Source organism: Bos mutus, chromosome 9, assembly GCF_027580195.1.
Source record: "Bos mutus isolate GX-2022 chromosome 9, NWIPB_WYAK_1.1, whole genome shotgun sequence".
In the NCBI taxonomy this organism is placed as follows: Eukaryota; Metazoa; Chordata; class Mammalia; order Artiodactyla; family Bovidae; genus Bos; species Bos mutus.
In genome coordinates this window covers 82,020,230-82,047,460 of record NC_091625.1, presented here as the reverse complement: position 1 = coordinate 82,047,460, position 27,231 = coordinate 82,020,230, and the positions used below count along the sequence as shown (strand labels likewise).

The 27,231-nt window shown below is 38.1% G+C and overlaps 1 protein-coding gene across 1 annotated transcript in view; it reads right to left on the bottom strand.

The window, feature by feature from the left end:
- The window catches only part of UTRN (utrophin), a 556,038-nt gene that overhangs the window by 113,092 nt on the left and 415,715 nt on the right, over positions 1-27,231 (bottom strand). Inside the window, 3 exon segments of the mRNA XM_070376815.1 lie at positions 3,223-3,491; positions 18,155-18,260; positions 18,262-18,285. Coding sequence (XP_070232916.1) covers positions 3,223-3,491; positions 18,155-18,260; positions 18,262-18,285 — 399 coding nt within the window.

The window sequence follows — 27,231 nt, the reverse complement described above, 5'->3', positions numbered from 1 at the left end:
ATTTAATAATATTTAACAATAATCAGAACTTATTTTCACCTGCCTATAACTTCAGGAGTATTCTTTAAGCACATATGAAACCTGCCGAAGTTTGAATATATTTATTTGGCTTAAAGAGACCTAGGTTTTATTTTCTTTTTTTCCTAATAAGATGTTAAAATATTTTAATCCTTGGTCTTAAATATTAACTGTATTTTTCCTAACTTTCCCACATAAGCAGAAATGTAAACAGAAGGCTTTGGATGCAGAGGTGGGTAATTTCTTCAGTCAAATGGCATTAACAAGTCCCAAAATTTTAGGCCAGATATAACTTCATTTTTCCCTCAACACTAATCATCCCATATTAAAAACTGATGCTTTCAAATTCAAAAAGGTAAATTCTTACTCAAGAGTCAGTTTTGCAAACCAACAGAACATAGTTTCTGTAATCTGTTGGCTTAACGATTTTTCAGTGTTTGAAAATCATCTTTTAAAACACAAGAAGCGTGCAACTTCCAAAGAACTTATCCTATCTTAAAAAGTTGTATTTTCAGTTTGCTATCTTAACTCAGAATTGTGGATACTACGGCTGACTTTATTTTTCTGAGCTCCAAAATCACTGCAGATGGTGACTGCAGCCATGAAATTAAAAGACGCTTACTCCTTGGGAGGAAAGTTATGACCAACCTAGATAGCATATTCAAAAGCAGAGACATTACTTTGCCAACAAAGGTCCATCTAGTCAAGGCTATGGTTTTTCCATTGGTCATGTGTGGATGTGAGAGTTGGACTGTGAAGAAAGCTAAGCGCCGAAGAATTGATGCTTTTGAACTGTGGTGTTGGAGAAGATTCTTGAGAGTCCCTTGGACTACAAGGAGATCCAACCAATCCATCCTAAAGGAGATCAGTCCTGGGTGTTCATTGGAGGGGCTAATGTTGAAGCTGAAACTCCAATACTTTGGCCACCTGATGTGAAGAGTTGACTCATTGGAAAAGACCCTGATGCTGGGAAAGATTGAGGGCAGGTGGAGAGGATGAGATGGTTGGATGGTATCACCAACACAATGGACATGGGTTTGGGTGGACTCGGGAGTTGGTGATGGACAGGGAGGCCTGGCGTGCTGCGGTTCATGGGGTCACAAAGAGTCGGCCACGACTGAGCGATTGAACAGTTACATGAAGAAGCCTACTTAATTCATGGTCCCTGGAAACATGTATATTTACCATGAAAGATGGCAAGATGGCAGACCCCAATACTTTTTAATAATAAATATTTTGTTTAAAATATAATATGTAACCTTTAAAGATTCAAATTCAAATAGTCGATCAAAATTGAGCTTAAAGACAATATTATCAATGAGGTCTCTACAATGAAAGAGAAGAGCAAGAAAGTAATCCTGAAACCCCACCATTTTCTAGCTGTGTGGGCATGAAGCAATATCTATAGTTTTATCATTTGTAAAATAATAATACTTAGCTTGCTGGGTTGGTGTGGGAGTTAAAAAGGATACCAACGCAAACTGGCTAAAGAACAGTTCTTGGCATGTACTAAGCATCAATAAATGCTATTATTATTCCTATGTCTATACACAAATATATATCTACTTATGCAATTTGCCTGAGTAGGATTCAGTTAATTTCCTAGACCTTTCTTCTATTTCCTATTCAGCCACATGCAAAACAAAAAGGAAACTATTATCCAATGTCTGTGCACAAAAGATGCATATCTTTTGCAATAAAAATCCCATTCACAATATTGATATTTTCAGTCTGATTTGTCATTCATTTATTCTTTGTTTCATGACTACCTACTATATAGTTCACTGCATGCTAAGCTGCTTTTGTCATGCCTGACTCTTTGGGACCCTATGGACTGTAGCCCTTCAGGCTCCTCTGTCCATTGGATTTTCCAGGCAATAATACTGGAGTGGGTTGCCATTTCCTCCTCCAGGAGATCTTCCTGACCCAGGGATCGAACCCCTGAGCCTCCTACATTGACAGGCAGATTCTTTACCACTAGCTTCACCTGGGAAACCCATATAGTTTACTGTGCTAGTATGAACCTCAATGGCTTCCCTGGTGGCTCAGATGTTAAAGAACCTACCTGCAATGCAGGTAGACCTGGGTTCAATCCCTGGGTTGGGAAGATCCCCTGAATAAGAGAATGGCAACTCACTCCAGCATTCTTTCCTGGAGAATTTCATGGACAGAAGAGCCTGGTAGGCTACAGTCCATGCGATCACAAAGAGTCAGACACGACTGAGAGACGAAGACTTTTACTTTTTCACAAATCCCAATACATTCTAAATCTATTTATTTGTGTCTTTTACTGCCTAAATTCCACTAATCTCTTTTCTGGATATGTCCTAGAATACAAGAGCCAAAGAGAATCTAGACCAGAAGTCTAACATCCTTAACTCTGGGCAATATTACAAACAGAATTTATAGCTAAAATAATTCTTCATTATATACTGAGACAATAAGATAATTAGTAAAGAATGCCCAGTAGAACAGTACACTTTTGATTAAACCTCTAAATCCAACCACCCATTTAAAAAGCAACCTGCCAGACTACCTCATGTGGATGCCATTCTGTAAGAGCCACATTGTGAAAAACACTATAAAGGAAACAATTCAGTTTCTTCAACAAATACCTTGCAGAGAAAATAAAAGATAGAGGGGAAATCTGGAGATTAAAAGGGACTTTAAAGTATTCTTACAAAAACAGATAAAACTAAATCTATACTGATTAGGAATTCACAGCTGGGTGAAAATGTATATCACGAAATGAAAGTAAAGTATTGTAAAAGTCACCTTTGTTGCTGTTTTGGTGGGGAGGGGAGTTCTGATGGTGAGGGGCATATGGAAAACATCTGTTGTGTCTAGAAAAGTTCTATATCCTGATTTTGGTGGATGTTGTCACAGTGTCGGCCTTATAACAATCCTTTGTAACAATTTATATAATGTATGTGGCTCTCCTTATTTGTGTTATATTTAACAATAAAGTGAAGTTGCTCAGTCCTGTCTGACTCTTCCTGACCTCATGGACTGTAGCCTGCCAGGCTCCTCTGTCCACAGGGATTCTCCAAGCAAGAATACTGGAGTGGGTTGCCATTTCCTTCTCCAGGGGATCTTCCTGACCCAGAGATCAAACCTGAGTCTCCTGTATTGCAGACTCTTTACCCTCTGAGCCACCAGGGAAAGGATTTCTTAAAACCCTTTATCTGAGGCAGGGATGCTGACCATGGTTTTCTCAATGTGGTCCTGAAGTGAGTCAATGAGCAAGTCTCCCACGGGCTTCCAGCCATTCCGCACAGCCTCTGCCTCCTTCAGGTCAGCATCCAAGTCATCCATCGCTCCCTGCAGGTCTCTGAGCTTTTCCAACGCCTTGTCCACTTGCTTTTGCCAACTGCTAGTAACAGCATTTAGAGTTTCCCACTTCTCTTTGACTTCAGAAGACTGCTTGCGCATGGCTTTGGCAATCTTTTGGGCTTTCTCCTCAGGAGTCAATTCTGTAATTTAGAAAAAATAAAAAAAAAGAATATTTGGATGACTGGTCAACTCTACTTTCTTATAGTCAAGTGTAAATACCACCTTTCAAAGGATAGCACCTAAGCTACATTAGCCAGAGTAAGAAAAACTGTCTCCATACTGCTTCTACTTATCCCTGCTCTTCTTCAAAATAGACAAGAGCCACTCAGGGTAATAAGCAGCCCTGTGGTTTTGGTGACTTTTGAATTTTAATATATTTGCAAACCTTGAAATGTAGCAACTCAAGAAATAAAGCAATTTTTCTTTAACACAAATTTGGTGAAGTAAAATCCAAAGACAGCTTTTTGTTAGTTTTTTATTGTTCTCTAGAGAAATGGGAAAGATAATTGGGAGAGAAACAGCTTTAAGTCATGAGGGAAACTTTGAGAAAATAAGATTAATTTATCATGTTACAAAAAAAAACTACTGACATATCAAATAACATATAACAAATATAAATAACATATCATAGATTCTTCATCATGGCTGAATCTGGCAGTTAGTTCATCTTTAATACAAGTCATTCTCTGTAGCCTAGAAGTATAACACAACCACACATACTTCAACAAAAAGACAGCAAGACTTCAAGGACCACCCTAAATATTTAATAGACCAACAGAACTTGGGCTTCCTCAAGTGGTAAAGAACCCACCTGCCAATGCAGGAGACAAAAGAGAAGCAGATTCAATCCCTGGGTTGGGACGATCCCCTAGAGGTGGACACATCAACCCACTCCAGTATTCTTGCCTGGAGAATCCCTCGGACAGAGGAGCCTGGTGGGCTACAGTCCCTGGAGTTGCAAAGAGTCAGACTAAAGTGATTTAGCATTATCATCAACGGGAGTTGAAGAATTTCTGAAATAAAGTAGACTTTTCAGACAGGAAAGGGCAAGCATAATGCAAGATGCTGCCACAGGACAGGGGCGGTAAGAGAGGGTAAGAATCCAGAAGACAAGCAAATAGAAATCAAAGTCAGGTTGAAAGCCAAGAGTTAGAAACAGCGATGAGAAGCTGGCAAGACAAGGACAGGGGAACTGGATGGTCGTAGAAGAGACACTCCTGAAGCAGGTAGAGATCTCCATCTAAACAATCCTGAGCCTCACTACCCTTAACACCCTAGGATGCCTCCTTTCCTTTCTAGCAGCTGGTTTGATGGTTCTCATGCTTGTCCCGTGGAAACAGAGAGGCAAGTCAGAACAAGGTAAACAAACTGTATATTACTTTAGGATAGAAGTGCATATTCTTCTCTGTAATAACATCCCATCTTTTAGTATCAATCACATTAGCGACATCCACTTCACCTCAAAACACTCACACCACTCATAAAATGCACTGAAGTTCATCAAAACTTCTGATAAGATGCACGGAAGCAAGCCCTTCTAAACTGTAACTTTTCTATGCAACACACATCTGTCTGCCTGTCTTTATTTAAATATTATTTAAAAGTCGAGACAAAATGGACAGAACATTTAATTTTATCTAAGTTTCCAGAAGAGCCAGTTCACTGGGAAAGACCCTGATGCTGGGAAAGACTGAGGGCAAGAGGAGAAGGCAGTGACAGAGGATAAGATGGTTGGATGGCATCACTGACTCAATGGACATGAGTTTGAGCAAACTCAGGGAGATCGTGAAAGAGAGGGAAGCCTGGTGTGCTGCAGATCATGGGGTCGCAGAGAATCGGACACAACTTGTGTAGTGAACAACCACCACAACCAGCTTCCAGAAATTTCTAGACCTCAGTGTTTAAATGTAAACAGCTATAATAAATCTCCAGGAATGACATGGATGATGAAGAGTTTAGAAACCCAAGAACTTCGAGTGTGCTGCTGAAGGATATGAGGCTACACAGAAACATGACCAATCCCTTAGCAGATGAATTGATTATAAGAAGAGACAATGTTATGATAGACAGATTGAGTATACTAGTAAAAGATAAATAAGGAAAATAAGTGAATTCGAGCCCAGCTTTCAGGACTGCTTAGAATTAGATACACAATCCAGTACAATGGTGAGGGAAGGGAGTTAAGAATCCTGGAGAAAAAATTTTTCAAACTTGTTACAGGTCAGGGTTTCAAGGTTCTTGATTAAAAAAAAAAGACTTTGTGAGGATGGGTACATCATTAAAAAGGCAACTTTATTTAAATCCTTAATGCTTCAAGATTTTTTATAAATCAAAAAATATGTTATATTAATAAATACTATTCATATTTTATATAAATATAACATGCTATGTGTAAGAGAAAAAATCATTCTTAGCCTGATAAGAAAGGGAGTCAATAATTTTTATGATGGCAACAGCTGTACTTGTTAATAAATCACTTGAATTTTTTGAAAGATATATTTTAAACACTCTTGCTTTATTGACTTTTGTAAAAAACATAATACAGTGCCAATTTCAGAAGAGACAACTTAATTATGATTATTTTCTCTAGATAAAGTAAAAACTGTTTCTAAGTCAGTCACTGAATAACCTGGTAGGGAGGCACACAGCTTCTTTGTCCTGTGACAAAATAGCCAACTCTGGCTGTGACTTTTTGTCTTCATTTAACGTAAAGTCTTTTTATTGAGCAGTCCTTCTGTGGTATTTATAATAAAATCCCCACTCAAGCAGCTACTCAAAGGAAAAGTTCTACATTCAATTCACCATCTGTTTGCCAGAAAGAAAGCATATTAACTAATCACAGAATCAGAATAAAAGTGCCTCCTGTTGCAGCAACAATCTCAGTTTAATATATACTTTAAACCAAGAACAGAGCAAAGTACAAAGCCAAACAAAAACCTTCCAGAACTTTTGTAAAATAGGTAATAAGAAGCAACATGTGAAATCCCAATTTATGACAATTTGGGCTAAGAAAATAGAATAAATCAAATCAAAACAGAAAGAAAGCATAAAAGATGAAAATAATAAAGGGATATCCAGACTTAAAAAAAAAAACAAAAAAAAAACACCTTCTGTTACTTGAAAATCAAAGGACGAAGTTCGCTTCAAATTTTCCAACCAGATATTTTGCAGTAAATTTCAAGACCCTCATGCAAGAGCGGAGAATCTCTTCGACCAGTGGTGTGGAATTCTGGTAACATACTAGAAACGTCCAGGAGAGAGTCTGTCTGTTTACTTGTTTGTTTTTAAATGCTGATCCCCAAGGACCAAGTATTAAAAGATTCTGGCTTAGTTGGTCAAGGGTGAAGGGACGCATGGATATATTTTAAAAAGCTCCCCAAGTAACAGTAATTGTTGCTAGGATGGAGCAGTGTCAGTGCATTGGATTATAAATTGATTTCTCTGGTCACTGCTGCTGGACAGAGTGTTTCCACCCCATTGAGCTGTTGTGTCATTCCCATGCAGAGCAGGGCGCTAACTATTGAAGGTGGGAAAGCAAATGAAGGTTGGTGATAAGAGGGGAATCTAATTTGCATTTGAAAAGGCAGTAATAGAGGCCAATAGACAGAGAAAACAGTAGGATAAAACCAAGTAAATTTAGTGACAATTCACAGACCAGAAGCACTTTTCCTAGGTCACTTTCCTACTCCCTGGTGTGTGTGTGTGTATGTTTTTGAGAGGGAATACTTTGCTTTGCTCTCCATTCTCCCATTCTTCTCCCTTTAAGCCATCCTATTTATCTCTGAGGATGGGACTGTATTTAATTTTATATTTATAATTGTATTATAGGCTCAAAAGGAAAGAAACTGCCTACAATGCAGGAGACCCGCGTTTCATCCCTGGGTTGGGAAGATTCCCTGAAGAAGGGAATGGCAACCCACTCCAGCATTCTTGCCTGGAGAATTCCATGGACAGGGGAGCCTGGCGGGCTACAGTCCAAAGAGTCAGACTCAATTGAGCAACTAACATTTTTACTTTATCATTATATATAGTATAATGTGTTATAAAGTATTATAAATATTAACATATTTACTTTATATTTATATAATTAAAATAGAAATTAATTTATTGTGTTACAAAACATTTAATAAAGAGTAGATAACTATCTTTTAGGAAGGAGAAACAAGAGAAAGAGCAGAGAAAGGAATGACCAACCCTGAAGCTTTCTGTCAGGTCCAGTGACCTTTATTCTTCAAATATGCAAATTAATTGGATGGCACTTACACCGCGCTCTTTCTACCCTGTATTCTACGCTTCACTGGAATACAGATGGGAAACAAACCTGGACCGGAAGCAGGGACTAAGACTTGCAATCAGCACTGCTCCCACCCTGCCCTTGGCTCCCAGGTGAGCTAGATGACCTGCTTTATCAGTGGGAACTCTATGTTCTCATGCTGGGAAAAGATTTTACACAGGGCCCCTTTTACCTCTAAAATTCAATTATAGAAGAAAAACAAAGCCACTGTGTGTCTCAAAGAAGTCTCACATTAGAGGGAAAAATATTTTTTTCCCTCTTTTGTGTACTTATAAATTTTTTTACACTTAAAAACATTGAAATATATGTTGCCCCTATGAGATACCATAGAAACCTGTAGAAATTAGAATCAGTTCAGTTATTTTAAATAAAGATTTCCCACATTTGTCATATTTTCTTTCTCAATTTTGGAATTAACACATAATCTCCATAGTGACTTTTTATTCTTAGATTCTAAAGCTTTATGTCATGCATGTTTGTTTCTGCTCATCTTGGTTTTACAGCATTCGGTCTAGAGACTAGTATGTCTTCAATATATATATATTTACTGAATTGAAATTTTCAATTTTCTGAATGGAATTTTCAAGTTTACTCTTTATTGAGAATATTCAACTGCATAATTTTAAATGGAAATCTTTCCACTTATTTTTTTCTTCCTTCACCCTAAACCCATTAAAGCATTTCCATTAATTGTCATCATTTTTTTACTGTGAAAGAGAAGGATAAAGCTTATGCAGTCATTTAAAGTATGGTAATTTCATCTCATTTGTACTGTTTGCTTATTTTTTGCATGTATCTATAATCTTCTTATACTTCATCAAGAGATAAAGAGGACATGTTAAGACAAACAAGTAGAGGACAAAAATTCTCCAGAGTAGCCTTTTCATCCCGTGGACAATTTGGTGCAAGGAAGGATTAGTTTGTATGCCAATCCAATGCTAACTAGTTATATCTTCATAGCATAGATATATTCCTTACCTCTTTGAACTTGAGTTAATATCTATAAGGCTATTGACACATGCCTGACAGAAAAGCTTCAGGAAAGGTTAATTTCTTTCTTTTTTAAAATGATTTAGCTACATCTGGGAGGTTTAGCTATCTCTAGAGATTTTTCACATAAGCAAACTAAGCTGATTAGCCAACAAGAATTCACAAGAAAAAAAAAACAAAGCTTCCTCATATATCTAGAGACTAGACTTCACTCTGTCTCCCTCTTTAGCCCCATTCTGTTTTTCTGTCTCCTTCATAACCAGAAGATGTTTCTGATTAAGATAATGGAAAATACGTTCTTCTCAAAGTTTCTGATTACATGATTAAGATGAATTTAATCTCTCTGAAATGATCAGTGTTGAAGAGGACCCTGCCCATTTCCTTTTCTGCATGATGACTGGTGACAACAGTTCATTAGGAACCAGATTACAAGTGCACCATCGAGTGCCAGCATCTGATTACTGTAATATTCCTCATCATATTCATCTAATACATTATAAGGATGACAATAGTAAGACGATACCCAGAGCAGATTAACCTGATAATGTATAAGCCTAAGTCTTTCAGTAGGTATATGATAAACATGATAAGGATCCATCATGCTGCCAAGGAATTTGCCAAATCCTTAAGAGAAAGAAGACAGTGAACAGAAACATTTAGGTCAAGAACTCTACAGTAAAGAGATTTAGGGAAAATCTTTCACAAATACCAAAATACAAGCTATGAATGAGAGTCAGGGGTGGAGGTGGGGTGGATGGAGAGAATAGGAACAGAGACCACAGGGTGGAGAGGGATGAACAGCACTTCAGAGCAGAAATCAATGAAGGCAGAGCTAGAGTCTGAATACTTTAATGTGCTACCCTTCTCTCAAAGTGGGCCAAAGCAAATAAACCTAGCATAGGGCTAAGGATAAAAAATGAAGAGACCATTAAGAAGGTTAACCGCCAAGGAAAAAGGTAGAAATAGCAGAATGGCCCTGGGACAGATCTAGCTAAGACACTTGAGACCCAGCTTTCAATGTTCTGTAATGGAATATTCCCTGAATTTCCTAATACCAATGGTAATTTTATAACTTATTCAAGTCAGTTTTGAGTGCTAGACAGCTATAAACAGGTCACTGGAAACAGGGGAGTGGTCCTGAGAGGTGGAGAAGAGAAGCTGGGACTGTAAGTTCCAGGAAGGCAAAGATGTGTTTTGTTCACTGCTGTCTCCCCAGCATCTAGAACACGACCTGGTACAAGGTGGGCTTTCAATAAGTACTGGTCAAGGAAATAAAAAGATGTATGTACGATATTTCTTTGTTTTGGAAAAAATCCACTTTAAAGATTAGAGGACAGGAATCTTCTATTAGCAGTCTCGCATTTGTTGCCACATTGCTGCCCATCTCTCCCCAGGCTGCTTCCCTGAGGAACATAGCAGCTAATGACCCATCAACATACAAAGAAGTCCCAGGCTTTCTATTCAAGCTTAGCGCTTCTCACTAAAGAAGTTAAGCACGTCCTAAGTTTACGTACTTTCAAAATGAGAAGTTTAAAGTGGAGAATTTACTCCTTGGCTAGGATTACATTTTTTAAAAGATAGTAAAGCCTCCAAATCACTCTTGAGGACACCAGCTTTCAAGATGAGCAGCAATAACAACAGGAAGAAAAAAACACACCACACTGAAAGCGTTGTCTCCTCCTAGTCTTTATGTTTAAATCAGAGAGTGACACCCCAGATGTTAATTTCAATAAAATACATACATGTAAATTATTGCCATCTTTTTTTATGAGGCACATGTGATTTATGTATAGCCATAATGGTGATGAAAGACCATAACAGATGGTAAACAATTAATTTAAAATGCTATGTCCATCAAATTAACCTTTGTTCTCATATAAATCTTCATCAAGAATTTGATAGATTTAAATTGAATTTCACTATGATGGTATTCATTAGCATGCAAAAAAGGTTTTGAAATTTTTATCCAATTCATAGGGCTACTCAACTAGTTTGTTATATTTTAGGAAAGTTGAAGAGTGGATTCAGTACAACCATCCATACATTATGGAACCTTAAAATGGGGAGGATCACGTTGCTGCTCTGTAGTTAACACTGAAAATGGAAGTAACATTATATGTTTCTGTGCTTTTTCATGCATGACAACTTTAATAATCTAATTTGGACTTAAGAAGCTAATTAAATTATTCCCTTGGTCTATAGACCTGAAAGCAATTATTTATCCTTCCAGTTTTTATATGAAAATTAAAAAGACAAAGTCTAATATTGCCTAAACACCTTCTCCCTTGGTGCTAGGAAATCAGCTGAACGGGTACATCATTTTAATAAGCAACCTAATAGTTCAGTAAAGGAAAAGTAAGAATGAAGGTAAAAGCATATTAACTGTTATACTCATTTTTTATAAGTAGACAAATATAGCTAAGATAGTTTGCTATGATGGTTAAAGCCAACAAGGGATGTGACAAGCCTGAGTTGGCATTTCGGATGTGACAGTATGCATCCAAATATCACAAAGTCTCAGTTTCCTCATCTGTCAAATGGGTAGTAAAGTACTCATACCTCAAAGAGTTGTGATGAGAATTTCAGGAAACAGTCCCTGGCACGTTTATAATTTATTCAAGGATAAATGTTGGTTTGTGGTGAACACTCATGTGGACTAACATTTTTCTCTTCTTTCTTCCTTCTGGGCATTGATTCCTCTTCCATCTGACATGATGCTTATAAAGCGGAGGGTGTGGGGCGGGGTCTGCCCATCCCACAAGACCCAAGCTTCATGTTACTCAAGCTAAGTCAGTTGCTGCTCTTTCTTGAAACGTGCTAGATCTAAAGAAGGGCTTTCCCTCCCTGATATGTGATTGTGAGGTACAAGGTCATAGGAAAGCAAAGAAAATGAAAACTTGTGGAGAGAGGTAGAAAGGGCCAGCTGTGTGCTTGGTTCCTATGATTAGCTGTGTCCTTGTGTTCAACGTAATTTTGTTATGGGGTTTAATATTGATGAATCACCCCCTGTGTCTATGCTTATGGAAGCTGGGTGTCTGTCACTTACAATGAGTGAGGTTCTAACTAATAAACTGGTTATTAGGAAAACAAAAAATTCCCTGGGGGAAAACACCCATGAGTTTTACTGCCTCATTACTTAGGTTATATATAATTTGGTCTCATTTTATGAGACGCAAGGAAATAATTACTGCCACCATTTTTATGTGATCTTATGTTATACTGAGAATCAATATAAGAGTTACTTCTAAACTCTATGATAATTTCACCTTTTCACTCATTTAACGGTCATGAAATTTTATGTGTACAAGTTTGCTAATACTGGCACAAAATGGACTGACATAGTGGACTGAAAAATGTCATTTATTATTTCTTTGTTATATCACAAAATATATGAGATTTCACAGAGGTGAAAAATACTAATTGGCTTTCTAAAATAATATGAAGCATTTAATAATTAAAAGAAAATAGCATATTCTGAGTTAAAATATTAAACATTACTAAATATACACACAGTTATTAAAGGTCAAAGAGGAAAAACACTAATCCATACATACTTTTCATCTGAAAAGTTTTTTATTAGCCATGAATTCCTGGTGGCTCAGACGGTAAAGAGTCCACCTGCAATGTGGGAGACCTGGGTTCGATCCCTGCATTGGGAAGATACCCTGGAGAAGGGAACGGCTTCCCACTCCAGTATTCTGGCCTGGAGAATTCCATGGACTGTATACTCCTGCTACTGCTAAGTCACTTCAGTCGTGTCCGACTCTGCGCGACCCCATAGATGGCAGCCCACCAGGCACCCCTGTCCCTGGGATTCTCCAGGCAAGAACACTGGAGTGGGTTGCCATTTCCTTCTCCAATGCATGAAAGTGAAAAGTGAAAGTGAAGTCGCTCAGTTGTGTCCGATTCTTAGCGACCCCATGGACTGAACTATATATACTATATACTATATAATGTTTTATTTTTTCTTCTATCATTTAAATGAAACACCAGACTGAAAAAGAAACAATGTTCAAACAGCCTTCAGTAAAATAACAGTTGTAGTAATAGTAATGTCTTGATGGGAATAAATTTTAAAGAAGACTCAAAGGGAAATTTATGAGCAAAATAATGCAAGCTTTTTTTTGTCTTAAAATCAGAACCTGAGTAGAGGAAAACAGCTTTTCCACACCCACATTGACAATCATTTGTATACTTTTCTGAACACTTTTAGAGGTGAACTATACTGTTAAAGTGTTAACTGTTTTGTTTAATAATTGTTACCATAGCTTCAATTCATAAAATATGTATGTGTGTGTGGGCGTGTGTGTGCACCTGCCTGCATCTGTGTGTGGGGTAGAGAGGGGGATGCAGACATGACTCTAATTCCATGTGCAATTTTGACTTCACTTTCACTTTTCACTTTCCTGCATTGGGGAAGGAAATGGCCACCCACTCCAGTGTTCTTGCCTGGAGAATCCCAGGGACGGGGGAGCCTGGTGGGCTTCCATCCATGGGGTTACACAGAGTTGGACACGACTGAAGCGACTTAGCAGCAGCAACTTAGCAGCAGCAAGAGGCTCTAGACAGTGAGAGTCAGGAAAGAGCTAGGAGGTCAGTGGCCAGTGAGCAGAGGGAAAGAGAAAGGAGAGGAGAATGAAGGGATGAGTTGAAAACAAGCCCCCAAACCCAAGATTAAGGAAGGTTACCAACACACAAGGTTGGTTCTGTTCTTTGATCTACTCCATATTAGCTGATGACCTTGGTCAGCGCCACAGTATTTTCTTGGCTTTGTGTTTTAACTTAATTTTTTTTAAAAAATGCATGCTATACAATCTGCTCAATTCATTAGGCCAAATACAAAAGTGGTTTGAAGAGTATACATAGTAAGACCAGTATGGATGATGATGAAATGTTTGCTGTTTCATTGTTCTACTTTTTAACAGATATAAACCAGGTGGTTAAAATCAAATAAAAAACAATTCAGTTCAGTTGCTCAGTCATGTCTGACTCTTTGCGACCCCATGGACTGCAGCATGCCAGGCCTCCCTCAGGAGGGAGTTTACCCAAACTCATGTCCATTGAGTCAGTGATGCCATCCAACTATCTCATCCTCTCTCGTCCCCTTCTCCTCCTGCCCTCAATCTTTCCCGGAATCAGGGTCTTTTCAGTTCAACCTCACTAAAAGGAAATATTATACATTGACATGATACAATTCAAGTTAAATTAAGTAGTTCCCTATCACTCAAGGGAAGGAAACTATTGACAAAGTTGTGAACTTTGTTAAATTTCTATAATTATTCAGATAATTTTAAGTTCAAGTAAAAATTATATTGACTGAATAACCTTACACAGGCAGAATGAGTAATTCTGGGAAGCTGAGTGGTCCAGATGGCTATATTTCATTCATTTAGCCCTATTTTTGTATGGTTGCCATTTTGGAAGGAAATTTACTAAAATATAGTATAAACTCCTATGCCTTCTCTTAACTGATTTATATTCTATCTTCAAAAATAAACAAACCACAGCTCATTGCTTCAGCTTTTCTTTTATTGTAAAAATCCCCAAAGACTACTCTAGTTTGTTTTATTTTAGAATTCTCATGTATCCTTTTTATAATTTTCTTTCTCCTCATTGCTGTCAGACTGCCAGACATCATTTCTCACTGCCACCCTTCCCCCTGCCGTATCATTTCCATCTTGCTACATACCCATAATTCACTGGAAAACAAGGGAAACTAGTTACAACAGTGGCTAAAGGAAGAGTTAATACCTCTGCGAGAGTGGCTTTTCTACAATCTTCACTATATTTTCGACATAATACTGTCTTGGCTGCTCAGATAATTTCTCACACTTTTTCAGATTCTCAACAAATAGGAGAGGTCACTAAGCAAGGGAAGGGCTGAGCTTCAGACACAGATATTAGTATATAGTCAGAGAGGCGACTAGGTACCAGGGAGCAAGGAGAAGAGCTGGAGAGGAATGGGTTCAGGGTGACACACAGCCTCAGTGAGTGGGACAGAATGAGCAAGGGCTGGGTAGGCAAAGGAAGAAGGAGTTGGAGATCAGGCAGAAGAGACCAATAGGCAGAAAAAAAATAGAATGGGCAACGAAATCGTTACCTGCAGACCATCATGAGAAGTTGGTGTTAAATGACATTAGTTTGGAGCAGAGAGAGGAATGAGATGCTACTAAATAGAAAAATGAAGTGAAAGTGTTAGTTGCTCAGTTGAGTCTGATTCTTTGCAACCCCAAGGACTGTAGTCTGCCAGGGTCTTCTGTTCATGGAATTCTTCAGGCAAGAATACTGGAGTGGGTTGCCATTTCCTTCTCTAGGGGATCTTCCCAATCCAGGAATTAAACCTGGTTCCCCTTCATTGCAGGCAGATTCTTTACTGTCTGAGCCACCAGGGAAACTGAGGCCAAATCACTGTGCAGCTTTGCATGACAGGTAAAGGAGTTCAGATCCTATTGCAGAGGCTACTAGAGGTTTTAAATCAGGGTAGCAAATGCTAGCTCTGTGTTTTAAATACATCATGGTAGCATCTACCTTGATGCAGGGATACCAATTAAGAAAGTATTGCAACAGTCCTAGGAAAAGATGGTAAGGACCTGAAATAGGGCAATTAATGTTAGTAGTGACTTTTAGTGTTTAAAATATACATACTTGAAAGTTGTTAGGAGACTAGATCTTGAAAGTTCTCATCACAAGGGAAGAAGTTGGAACTATGTGAGATGTTAGATGTTCCTAGTCTTATGTGGTGATCATTTAACAATATATACAAATATTAACTCATTATGTTGTACATCTTAAACTTGTACAATGTTATGTAAATTATATGTCAATAAAACTGGGGGAAAAAGAAAATTTTTAGCAGAGCGTACCTGATAAGATTCTTGGTCAACAACTGATTATTTGGTTGAAATAATTAGCTTGCTTGTTTTTTTAACAGCATTTATTAAATGCTGCCTGAGAGCAACTCATCCAGTGTTACTCAGTAAGAAAATGAAACTCAATAAACTATCATAAAATGCACATATACACATATGCCACTATGAGACAGTAATTGATAATAGAAAAAAAGAAGCTAGGAGAAAAGGTTTCAGGAGAGAAAAATCATGGGGAGAAGTATTTTCTGAAATAGTTGTTCAAAAGTAAAGAAATGGATTCACCTTGGTGTGTCCTTTGGTACATTACACATAGCATACTCAATAAATGCTTATTAAATAGAACCCCCCAAAAATCATACATAGGTTCTCTCTGCTCTATTTCCTTTAACACTGAGTACTTTGAGTAGCATCAAAAAAGATAACTAATGTTCAAACACTCTCTGTTTCTGGCAGCAGAGGTTCATAAGTCACAGTAAACAACAAAGTATAAAAGCTATTATGGGTAATTTTCTTTCATTTACTTTTAACAACAGGTAAAATCAGCCAACATTATACAAAATAATATCAGGAAAGGAGAAAGCATGGGAATGACTAATTGTAAAAAAAAAAATATATCATAAAGTTACACTGACATGACTTTTTTTTCTTGCCTCCCAATATAGTATATGAAAATGGACCTTAAAAATTCCCAATATAAGGGCTCAAAAAGCAGTATGTTTTTACCCTTTGAATTGACTAATCACTGAGGAAGAAAATTGATAGCAAAGTGAAACTCAAGTGATGTAACACTTTTCTACTGCTATGAAGTAACTGATTATAAAAATTTTTCCTCTATTCTCTGAAAAGTATTGGGGAAACAAGGAGATGAGGCAGGCAGATTTAAGGTAGAGTTTAAATTGGATAAAGTAAGACAAGTGAACTTATTTTTCTTCCAAGCTTAAAAAAACAAGTGAACTAGCGCCTTCTTCTTGCTGTATTTAAGTTGAAATGTGCTGTCCAACCGCCCAGGGCCTCTGTAATCTGCTCCAGCCAGCACACACAAACTCCTCGCTCGTTCCTCCCGTGCAGGCACAGTCCCTGACCACCCCCCCCTCATCACCCCCTGCCCCTCTTCCTGAGCTCTGCTGACTTGCCCTGACACACAGCTGCTCTGCTCCTCACGCTGGGCTGCTGCTTCCAATAGTTTTATCCTAATTAATCATTTTAATCCACACCCAAGCGTGCTCAGTATCCAATCCACACCCAAGCGTGCTCAGCATCCAAGTCATTCAACCACCTACTATGTAGGTGTGTGCATACATTATGTCTGTGTGTGTATATGATACGCATATAATTTCATCTATAACAGAGTACCCAGAAGGTATAGTCCTCCAAAGACAGAAATAACCATCATGAACGATTTGCAGACTGTGAGAGGTGGAGACTCAACAATGATTTAGGTCCCTGGGTAGGCTGACTGGAAAAACAGTGATCCTGCCAGGAGAGAGTAGTAAAGCAAAGCTGCAAGAGATGATAAGCGTGCTGTGTGTGTCTCTGTATGTATACACACACACACACACACACATTCCCCCAAAGGGTCAAGAAAAGTGGTATGATCCTGATGGGAAATTTATTCCCATTGAAGTAGAGCTTCCCTGACAAAGGCTGAGAAGGAAAATGGCAACTTTCCAAATGTCTGATCCAGTTCCAACTACAGTCAAAGCATTTTCCAACACTACATCCCTTACAAGTAACAAATGCTCATGAATTACACCTCTGGACACAGCATGAGAAATCGTTCAGGTCTGCTTTTACTATGGAAAATGAATGATGAGAAAATATTCTGAATGGCATGTTTATTTTTTAAAATGCATCAGAATGCTTTTATGCCAAAAGTGAAAAATCAAAATGAAGATATATGTTGGCCCCCAAGTTCATCTCTTAAATCTACTACGTAATTTATTACTAGTTGCTAGTAAGATAGATACCATTTCAGTTTTAAGCCAAAGTACATAAACAATATAAGTTGTTAGCATCTAAATTAAATAAATTCTGTGGTCTGCTTATAAAAGAAAGGCATTTTAGTGTCTTATTTAAATTTGTAATCTTGAAAAAGAGAAGTTAAAAAACATTATAGATATTTAAATAATTTATATGTTTACTCATATCCTAAATATCATTCTTCTATATATAATTATTTATCATATAGTTTAAATGTAAGAAATGTAACTATTTATTTCTTAAAGAAATTATTTGTAGTTACAGACAATTTTAATAAATTAATTTGTCTACAGTTAATTCCCTTTTAAAATAATGATACTGAATATACAGTCATTTCATTTTTTAATTTAAGAATCTAGATATTTATTAATGACAAATTTGACTAAAGTAATAGAAGAAAAAATTTAATACTAGGCCCTGATATTCTGTAAGGAATTTAAAAATATCAGGTCCTCAGTTCAGTTCAGTTCTGTCGCTCAGTCATGTCTGACTCTTTGCAACCCCATGAATTACAGCACGCCAGGCCTCCCTGTCCATCACCAACTCCCGGAGTTCACTCAAACTCCTGTCCATCGAGTCCTTAATGCTGCAAAAAAAATTCTCTAGTCGATTTTGGTGTTTTGTTCTCCTCATATATATTTTTATGACATACTAAAGAAACCAGTCTCACCTGTTTTTGATTGTAGGTTTCTTCTTGGTTCTTCAGGGGCCTCAATTGGCTGATCAGCCAGGAAAACTCGAGCTTGGTCTATAGCATTCAGGACAGAATACTCCTTTCTCCTTTAACTCACGTCTCAGTGCCTTTGCAAAGAGAAGGAAAAGTTGAATTTGTAACCCAATGTGTTCACCAAGTCATGGAATATCTTCAGTTAGACCCCTTCTGTTCACACTTGTCAAGGCAATGGCTAATCACCAGCATATAAGCAAGGTTAAAAAATGAAAATGTAAATTCTACACATTGGAATGATGAAACATGAATAAAAGCAAAAAGATGATTCCTGTAGAACTAACATGAAAAAACCACCAAAATCCCCTAAATTTACAATATTCACCTGAGGGAAATTGCTAGAGTATATCTGAACTTACACAAAATGTACTTGAGAGTTACCAGATTGCTAAAATATAAGAGCCTGGTCTAAGATACTTTTCTCTTATGAGACTGACTGACCAAAAAGACCACATCCAATGATACAGAAAGAGGCAATTTCACAAGTAGTAATGAGATCCTCAGAAGTGTTTTACATCCTTTGGAATATATTAAGAAAAAAAAAATTCAGAGACAGAAACAAATTAAAGTACATGAAATCAAAACTAAACCAAAGAGAACACATAAAAGACAATCTCCAATTATCTTAAAATATATTCTATCTCTCATGCTGAGGCAATTACAATTTTTCCCTTGCGACATTTTTCATGCAAATCTACGAGTCTTGGAACAGTGTATGTATAGTACTTTGGCTGTTCTCAGTAGGGTTGAACTTTCACCTCTGCCCCTATAAATGTTTGGTGATTAAGACTAATTGACTAGGGTTTAAAAACAACAAAACTCATCCAGTGTCTACTGAAAGATAAGAGTAAAAGAAGACTTTCTCATGTGCTATTTCAATACTGTAGCTAGATCAAAATTATTGTTATCCTGTTAAATTATGTACCTAAACACTTACTGGCTCTAATATTTTGCTTTTAATACAGTTCCTTGGCAATGCATTATGAAAACTCAACATTTTATTTTCTAAAATATTACCCTCTAAATTGTATGTTACAATCAACCAAATCCTCTGAACCTAAGTACTTTTAACAGCATTTGATATACTGGGATGACAGGGTATTTGGAGGCCATATCCTCATCATCCACAGTAAATAAAAACCAAAAATTCTAAATATCTAGAAGGAGAAGGAAATGGCAACCCACTCCAGTATTCTTGCCTGGAGAATCCCAGAGACAAAGGAGCCTGGTGGGCTGCTGTCTATGGGGTCGCAGAGAGTCGGACACAACTGAAGCGACTTAGCAGCAACAGCAGAAATATCAGAATAATCTTATGTAAAAAAACCTGAACCTGAGCACCAGAAAAACACTGGTAATGAAGTTGAAAGAGACCATCACAGGTGGGGAGGTGTGAAAGAGCAGGCCAGGAGTAGAGAGAAATGGAGTTGACAGTGTGGGTTTTTGTGATAAGCACTGTAAATATTATTTGACTTATAAATTGTATAAGCATAAACTGTATACAATTATTACTTTGATAAAAATTTCAAATTAAAGGAATAAAAGTACAAAACAACAATAACAAAAATACCAGCCCATAATTTGTTGTTGTTGTTTAGTAGCTAAGTCCTATGCAACTCTTTTGCAACCGCACGGACTACAGCCTGCCAGGCTCCTCTGCCCACGGGATTTCCCAGGCACAGGGTGTTGGCAGGGAATGTCTCCTGAACTCCTTGGATGCACCAAGGAAGGGAAGTAGAGGAGGCAAGTGTGGGCAGGTGGGAACCATAAAAATATGGGGTTCAAGTTCTAATGCCAACTCACCACTCAAATATCCTAGGGAACAGCATACATTCCACATCTTTTCATACTCTATTTTGCAAATTTAATTTTGTTATTCAATTTGTTCTATTCCAATTATATTTAATTGCATGTCAAAAATGAGTTTAACTTTCAACAGCACTATACATATAATCATTCTACCACCCTTTACCTCTCAATTAGACATAAAAGAAAACCAGCATTTCCTAACCACCTGGTGCACGTTAATGATAAGATAATTAGACTCCAACAGAGTTGTTTTGTACACAGAGCTACAAAGTGGCATTCAGCTTTAGGTTCTAATATCACATGACATATGAACTATCTTAAATGAGCATAACAGTATCTAATTGGAATTTCTTCTTTTTTAATGACTTTATATTTTCATTCAAAACAATTTCTGTTCTCAGACAATAACAAGTATTAGCAAGGATGTGAAGAAGTTGGAATCTTCATAAACTGATGCTGGAATGCTTAAAATAGTGCATCGACTTTGAAAAACAATTTGGAAATCCCTAAAAATGTTAAACACAGTTACCTTTTGATCCAGTAATACCACTCCTGGATATATACCTAAGAGAACTGAAAGCATATGTCCCCATAAAAACTCACACATGAAAACTCATGGCAATGTTATTCATAATAGCCAAAATGTGGTCACAACCAAAACATCCATCAAGTGGTGAATGGATAAACAAAATGCTATATATCCATATAATAACATCTCATTAGGCAACAGAAATGAATGAAATAGTGATACATGTTACAACATGGATGAGTCTTGAAAACATTACACGAAGTGAAAAAAGACAGACACAAAAGCCCATTACTATGAAATGCCCAAATAGGTAAGTGTATATATAGAATAGATTGGTGGCAGCTTAGGACTTCAAGGTTGAGGCAAGAATGGGTGAGTTAACCACTCATGGGCATCAGGTTTCTTGGGGCAGGAGGTAACAAAAATGTCCTAAATAGATAGTGATGATGACTTACAACTCTGAATATACTAACAGCCACTGACCATCTGGTCCCATCACTTCATGGCAAATAGATGGAGATAAAACTCATATATAGATCAGTCTTATGGACTCTGTGGGAGAGGGAGAGGGTGGGGAGATTTGGGAGAATGGCATTGAAACATGTATAATATCATGTATGAAATGAGTCGCCAGTCCAGGTTCGATGCACGATACTGGATGCTTGGGGCTGGTGCACTGGGATGACCCAGAGGGAGGGTATGGGGAGGGAGGAGGGAGGAGGGTTCAGGATGGGGAACACAGGTATACCTGTGGTGGATTCATTTCGATATTTGGCAAACTAATACAATATTGTAAAGTTTAAAAATAAAATAAAATTAAAAAAAAAACAAACAGAAACAGTGGCAGATTCTATTTTCTTGGGCTCCAAAATCACTGTGAATGGTGACTACAGCCATGAAACTAAAAGACACTTGCTCCTTGAAAGAAAAATTATGACAAACCCAGACAGGGTATTAAAAAGCAGAGACATTACTTTGCTGACAATGGTCCATATAGTCAAAGGTATGATCTTTTTAGCAGTCATATACAGATGCAAGAGTTGGACCAGAAAGAAGTCTGAGCACTGAAGAACTGATGCTCTCCAACTGTGGTGCTGGAGAAGACTCTTGAGAATTCCTTGGACAACAAGGAGATCAAACCAGTCAATCCTAAAAGAAATCAACCCTGAATACTCACTGGAATGACTGATAACTCATTAGAAAAGACCTTAATGCTGGGAAAGATTAAGGGCAGGAGGAGAAGGGTAATGAGATGGCTGTATGACATCACCAACTCAATAGACATGAGTTTGAGCAAACTCTGGGAGATAGTGAAGGACAGGGAAGCCTACCATGCTGAAGTTCATGGGGTCACAAAGGGTCAGAAACGACTTAGCAGCTGAACAACAACTAAATTGCTCACTTTAATGGAGTGAATTTTAATGCTATGTGAATAATGTCTCAATAAAGTTATTAAAATAAAATAATCATGTTCTTTCCCCCAAAATAGTCCCCTAGGTAATCTCTTTATTTATGAACCTCCATTCCCACCCATCTGCAAGGTAATTGCTCATCCTGTATATTAAGTATGTTCCCACCTCAGCATTTCCAGGGACAGCTCATCCTCATATATCTCTCCCCTCCATTGTGTCTCTCCCCTCCATTATACTGTTATTTCTTCCAGGTGAGGCTCACCTCTTAATTATTCAAAATTCTCAGTGCCTGTTTAGATATATACAGAATATATATATGTATGTATGTGTGTGTGTGTGCACATGCACACTTAGTTGCTCAGTCATGTCCAACTATTTGTGACCTCATAGCCCAACATGCTATTCTGTCTATGGGAATTCCCCAGGCAAGAATACTAGAGCAGGTTGCCATGCCCTCCTTCAGGGAATCTTCTCAACCCAGGGATCAAACCCAGGTCTCCTATATTGCAGGCAGATTATTTACCATCTAAGCCACCAGGGAAGCCCAAGAATACTGGAGTGGGTAGCCTATCCCTTCTCCAGGGGAACTTCCCAACCCAGGAATCGAACCGGGGTCTCCTGCATTGCAGGTGGATTCTTTACCGGCTGAGCTATCAGGGAAGCCTATATATATATATATATCCTATATATTATATAGATAAAATACTTTATTAAAATTTAATGGGGTAAATAGCATACTTAATATATTATTGGGCTTTCCTTGTGGTTCAACTGGTAAAGAATAAGCCTGCAATGCAGGAGACCTGGGTTTGATCCTGGGTTGGGAAGATCCTCTGGAGAAGGGAAAGGCTACCCACTCCAGTATTCTGGCCTGGAGAATTCCATGGACTGTATAGTCCATGGGGTCGCAAAGAGTCAGACACGACTGAGTGACTTTCAATTCACATATATCCTTTATAAATACACATATAAATATACATACATATATATATATATATATATATATATATATATATCCATTTATTTCCCAACAAATGCTTGGGGAACAATGAATAAAAGAAGGCATGATTTCAGAATTAAATTCTAAATTCTGACAAAGTAAAATACACCAGAGCCCCCAGACTCTGACTATCCTAAAATGGAATAATTACTGGATTCCAGTTAGCTCTGGATTATTTGAATGATCTGCTTTGAAAATTACTGGTAAATAATTTTGGATGCAAAGTTAATTTTCTGTTGTCATTTAATAAGTAGATAGATAATCTAGTAACTCAGTGATTAAGTAGTATTTCAATTTGCTGTTGGTCGTTGTTTTATTAATAACAAATATCCTTTTCTCTCTCTAACCAAAGAACTTATCTCACTGAAAGAAGTGATATAAGCTTACTTCATCTTGCTTATTTTTTCCGCATCCTAATTCATGAGGCAAATGCATAGGGTAACAGTTCCAAAACTGATGCAGTCATTAGGTAGAAAGTAGCACCTGTTATTACTATCATATCAAATTCATCTAAACGGACTGACTTAAAAAAATGACAACTTATTTGTCATGAGTCTATGGATTGCTAATTTGACCAGCTCTTCTGCTGCTGTCATAGAGAATTGCTCGTGAGGCTGTAAACATCTGGGGCTTGAATGGGATTGGAAGTCCAAGATGGTCTCACTCACATGTCTGGAATTACTGCTGGCTATTGGCTAGAACACCATGGTTTCCCTCTATGTGATCTCTAACTGCCCAATAGGCTGGACCAGGCTTCTTCAACAGAATGATTGGTGTCCCCAGAGGGCAGAATGAAAACTGCAAGATCTTTCAAGGTATTAGCTTTAGAATAGCTCTGTCCAACAAAACTTTCTACAATGATGGAAATGTTCTAAAACTATGCAGGCCAATAAGGCAACACTAGTCATGTATGGCTATTTGGTATGCCCTTGAAATATGACTGGTATAGTGGGGGAACTGAATTTTAAATTGTATTTAAAATCATATAACAGAATCTGGCTATGTTGCTGACTCAGGCTTGGCTATCAACCTAACAGTTCTCTGTGTCACAAAGCTTATGCATTTTCTATTCTAGTACATAGGCAGAAAGACCCTAATCCCCTCCCAGAAAAACATGTGTAAAATGAAGCTTGGGCTTAAAAGCAATAGACCACGATCAGATGTAATAAGAGGAAGATACGGAATAATTTCAAAAAATACAATTGAAATTATATTGTATGCTCCCTTCAGTCATGTCCAACTCTGTGTGACCCCATGGACGGCAGCCCATCAGGCTCACCCATCCCTAGGATTCTCCAGGCAAAAACACTGGAGTGAGTTGCCATTTCTTTCTCCAATGCATGAAAGTGAAAAGTCGCTCAGTCAATTGAAATTATATCATATGCTCCTGCTGCTGCTAAGTCCCTTCAGTCGTGTCTGACTCTGTGTGACCCCATGGACTGCAGCCTTCCAGGCTCCTCCATCCATAGGATTTTCCAGGCAAGAGAGACTCAGCTACCTCAAGTCAAAAATAAATGGAGGGCACAAGGACTGTCTCATGCCCATAAGAAAACATTCAACTTCTCTGCCATCCCAAGGTGGCATGGGAATGTACAACAGAATTTTCCAACAAACATTTCCACCAACATTAAAATTTCAAGACACATATTACATTCACATAGTCTACAAAGAAGGGCTTCCCTGATGGCTCAATGGTAAAGAATCTGCCTGCAATGCAGGAGCCACAGGAGACGCGGGTTCAAACCCTGGGTCAGGAAGATCTCCTGAAGGAGGAAATGACAATCCTCTCCAGTATTCTTGCCTGGAAAAAATTCTATGGACAGAGAAGCCTGGTGGGCTACAGTCCACGGGTTGCAAAGAGTCGGACATGACTGAGCGACTTAGCACAAGCACAAATCTATAAAGAAATATGCCAGGCAACAAGAGAGGACAGCAGTTAACAAGCCCATGATCCAAACTCTTAAGGAACTTAGAGTCTGAAGAGAACACAGTGCAAGTGAGAAGCGTGTTGGTGCTACCAATCTTTAGAGATGTATACATGGGCACTGAGAAAACAAAGAGGAGCGGGGAGGCAGAGGCAGTTACAAGCAACCTTCTCAAAAATGTGTAAACTTTGTACTGAAAAAGAAATTGGAATCAGATTAAATGTAATTAGGGGAAAAGCAATTCAAGAAAACAGAATAAACCGGTAAGCTAATTTAGTCTCTCATTGTTTTCCTATTAGGTAGCTTCTGTATGCTCATTTAAACAAAATGAAGCCCCAGAACAACAGATGGATGAAGACCTGATGTGCATATCAGAATTTAACTACTAAAATCCCAGAGTTTTCATCTTCAGTAATTTCTATGAACCCAACACCCCTTCAGTGGAGCTCTCCTTTCCTCCCACTTCTCTTCAGTGGCTCCGGCTGTTTTCCCATGAGTGTCTGGCAGCTGAGTAAATCAATTGCTTCTTACTCAACTTTAAATGCCTAAAGAGAGATTCTCAATGATCCTTCTGAATGGTCGGGGAACATTTCTCCCCACCCGCTATTAGTTTGTGGGAAGGCACGGGATTAAGGGATAAGGTGGTATAAAGAAGTGACCCGTGTGGCTTAAGTTAGAGAGCCTCATGAATCAATCAGCTGCTCTTCATTTTCATCATGAAAGAGGCATCACTCACTGGGATGGCTGAATCACTGCCAAGGAAACAGCAGTTTTATCCGTTGTTTCTGGCCACTGACATGGACGAGGACAGGATCCTGCAAGCTCCTTAATATGAACACAGAGTCTGAGCGAACCTAGAGGGAGAAGGGAAATCCCGCCATCTTCCCTGTCCTCAACTGGAAACTTGGTCACACTAGACTGAGAAGAGGGACAAGAATGACAAACCTGTGGGTGTGAACTAAATCCTGGCATCATCCCCTCCTCTATAAACAACAACTCTCCCCCTCCTCTCTTTAATCTAAAGGCATTAATCACCCACACTGTCTGTATGTGTGTGCATGCTAAGTCGCTTCAGTTGTATCCGACTCTTTGTGACCCTGTGGACTGTAGCCCACCAGGCTCCTCTGTCCATGGAATTCTCCAGGCAAGAATACTGCAGTGGGTAGCCATTCCCTTCTCCAGGGGATCTTTCCAAATCAGGTATTGAACCCAGGTCTCCTGCATTGCAGGCGGACTCTTTATCATCTGAGCCACCAGGCCAATCTAAAGTCCTACCCATAAATCTCAGCTCTTCTCCAAGACTAAGGTTCTTTCTTCAACTTTTATTCACTATTATTTGTGGGGGAAGTACTAGTATTCTTCCCTTGAGAATTCCATGGGTGGAGGAGCCTGGTGGACTACAGTCCATAGGATTGCAGAGTCAGGCACAGCTGAGCGACTAACACACACACACACACACACACACACACACACACAAGACTCTTATGTCACTTCAGATTCTTAGAAGGCAAACAATTGTAGTGTCTATTTGTGAACCACTTGTTCCAGAATAAAACAGCAATGTAAACCTCTGTGGTGGTAAAAATGGTTAGCCAGGTTACATCACTCATCCTAACTTGGTAGAAATATCAAATTTCTTCAACTGTTCAGTCCAACAAATGGAGACTTTTTTCCTGTCCTTCTAGAAGCAACAAAGTCAAACAGAGCCACCAGTTTGTCCTCTTTCTTCTTTTTGGGAGAGAACTTAAGCCAGACATCCTAAAACAACTTTCTAAATTCCCATGCTGACACGGAACACCAGCATTTTAATTCTAACGATACAAGATATACAAGAAACGGGGACAAAAATGAGAAATTACAAGCAAGATTTCCATGAAACTCTACTTCTATGTGTTGGTGGAAGCAGAAAATTAGTTCAATCATTTGGATAGTAAGTTGGCAATCTATCAAGAGTCATTACTGTGATCATATTGTGTGAAACAAGAATTTCACCTTCGGGACTATATCCTAAGAAAATGATCCAGAAAGAGCTACAAACACAAAAGTTTTCATTATAACATTATTTATGATTTAACAAATGAAAGCAACTTAAATATCTAATACGTGGGAAATATTTAGATTCACGACTACAGCTACACTAGGGATCATTAAGGAAATAACCCTGAAAAATGATTGTGAAAATGACTGCATAGCAATGTGAAGAAATAGGTATGACATGTATCTCAGTGAAAAAGACAGGAAAAAAACTATGGAGCCGATTAAAACTGTGTGAAAGGTGAACATGCAAAAATAAAATAACCCAAAATGAAAATGGTTATATTACAGTAGTGAAATTATGGCTAATATTT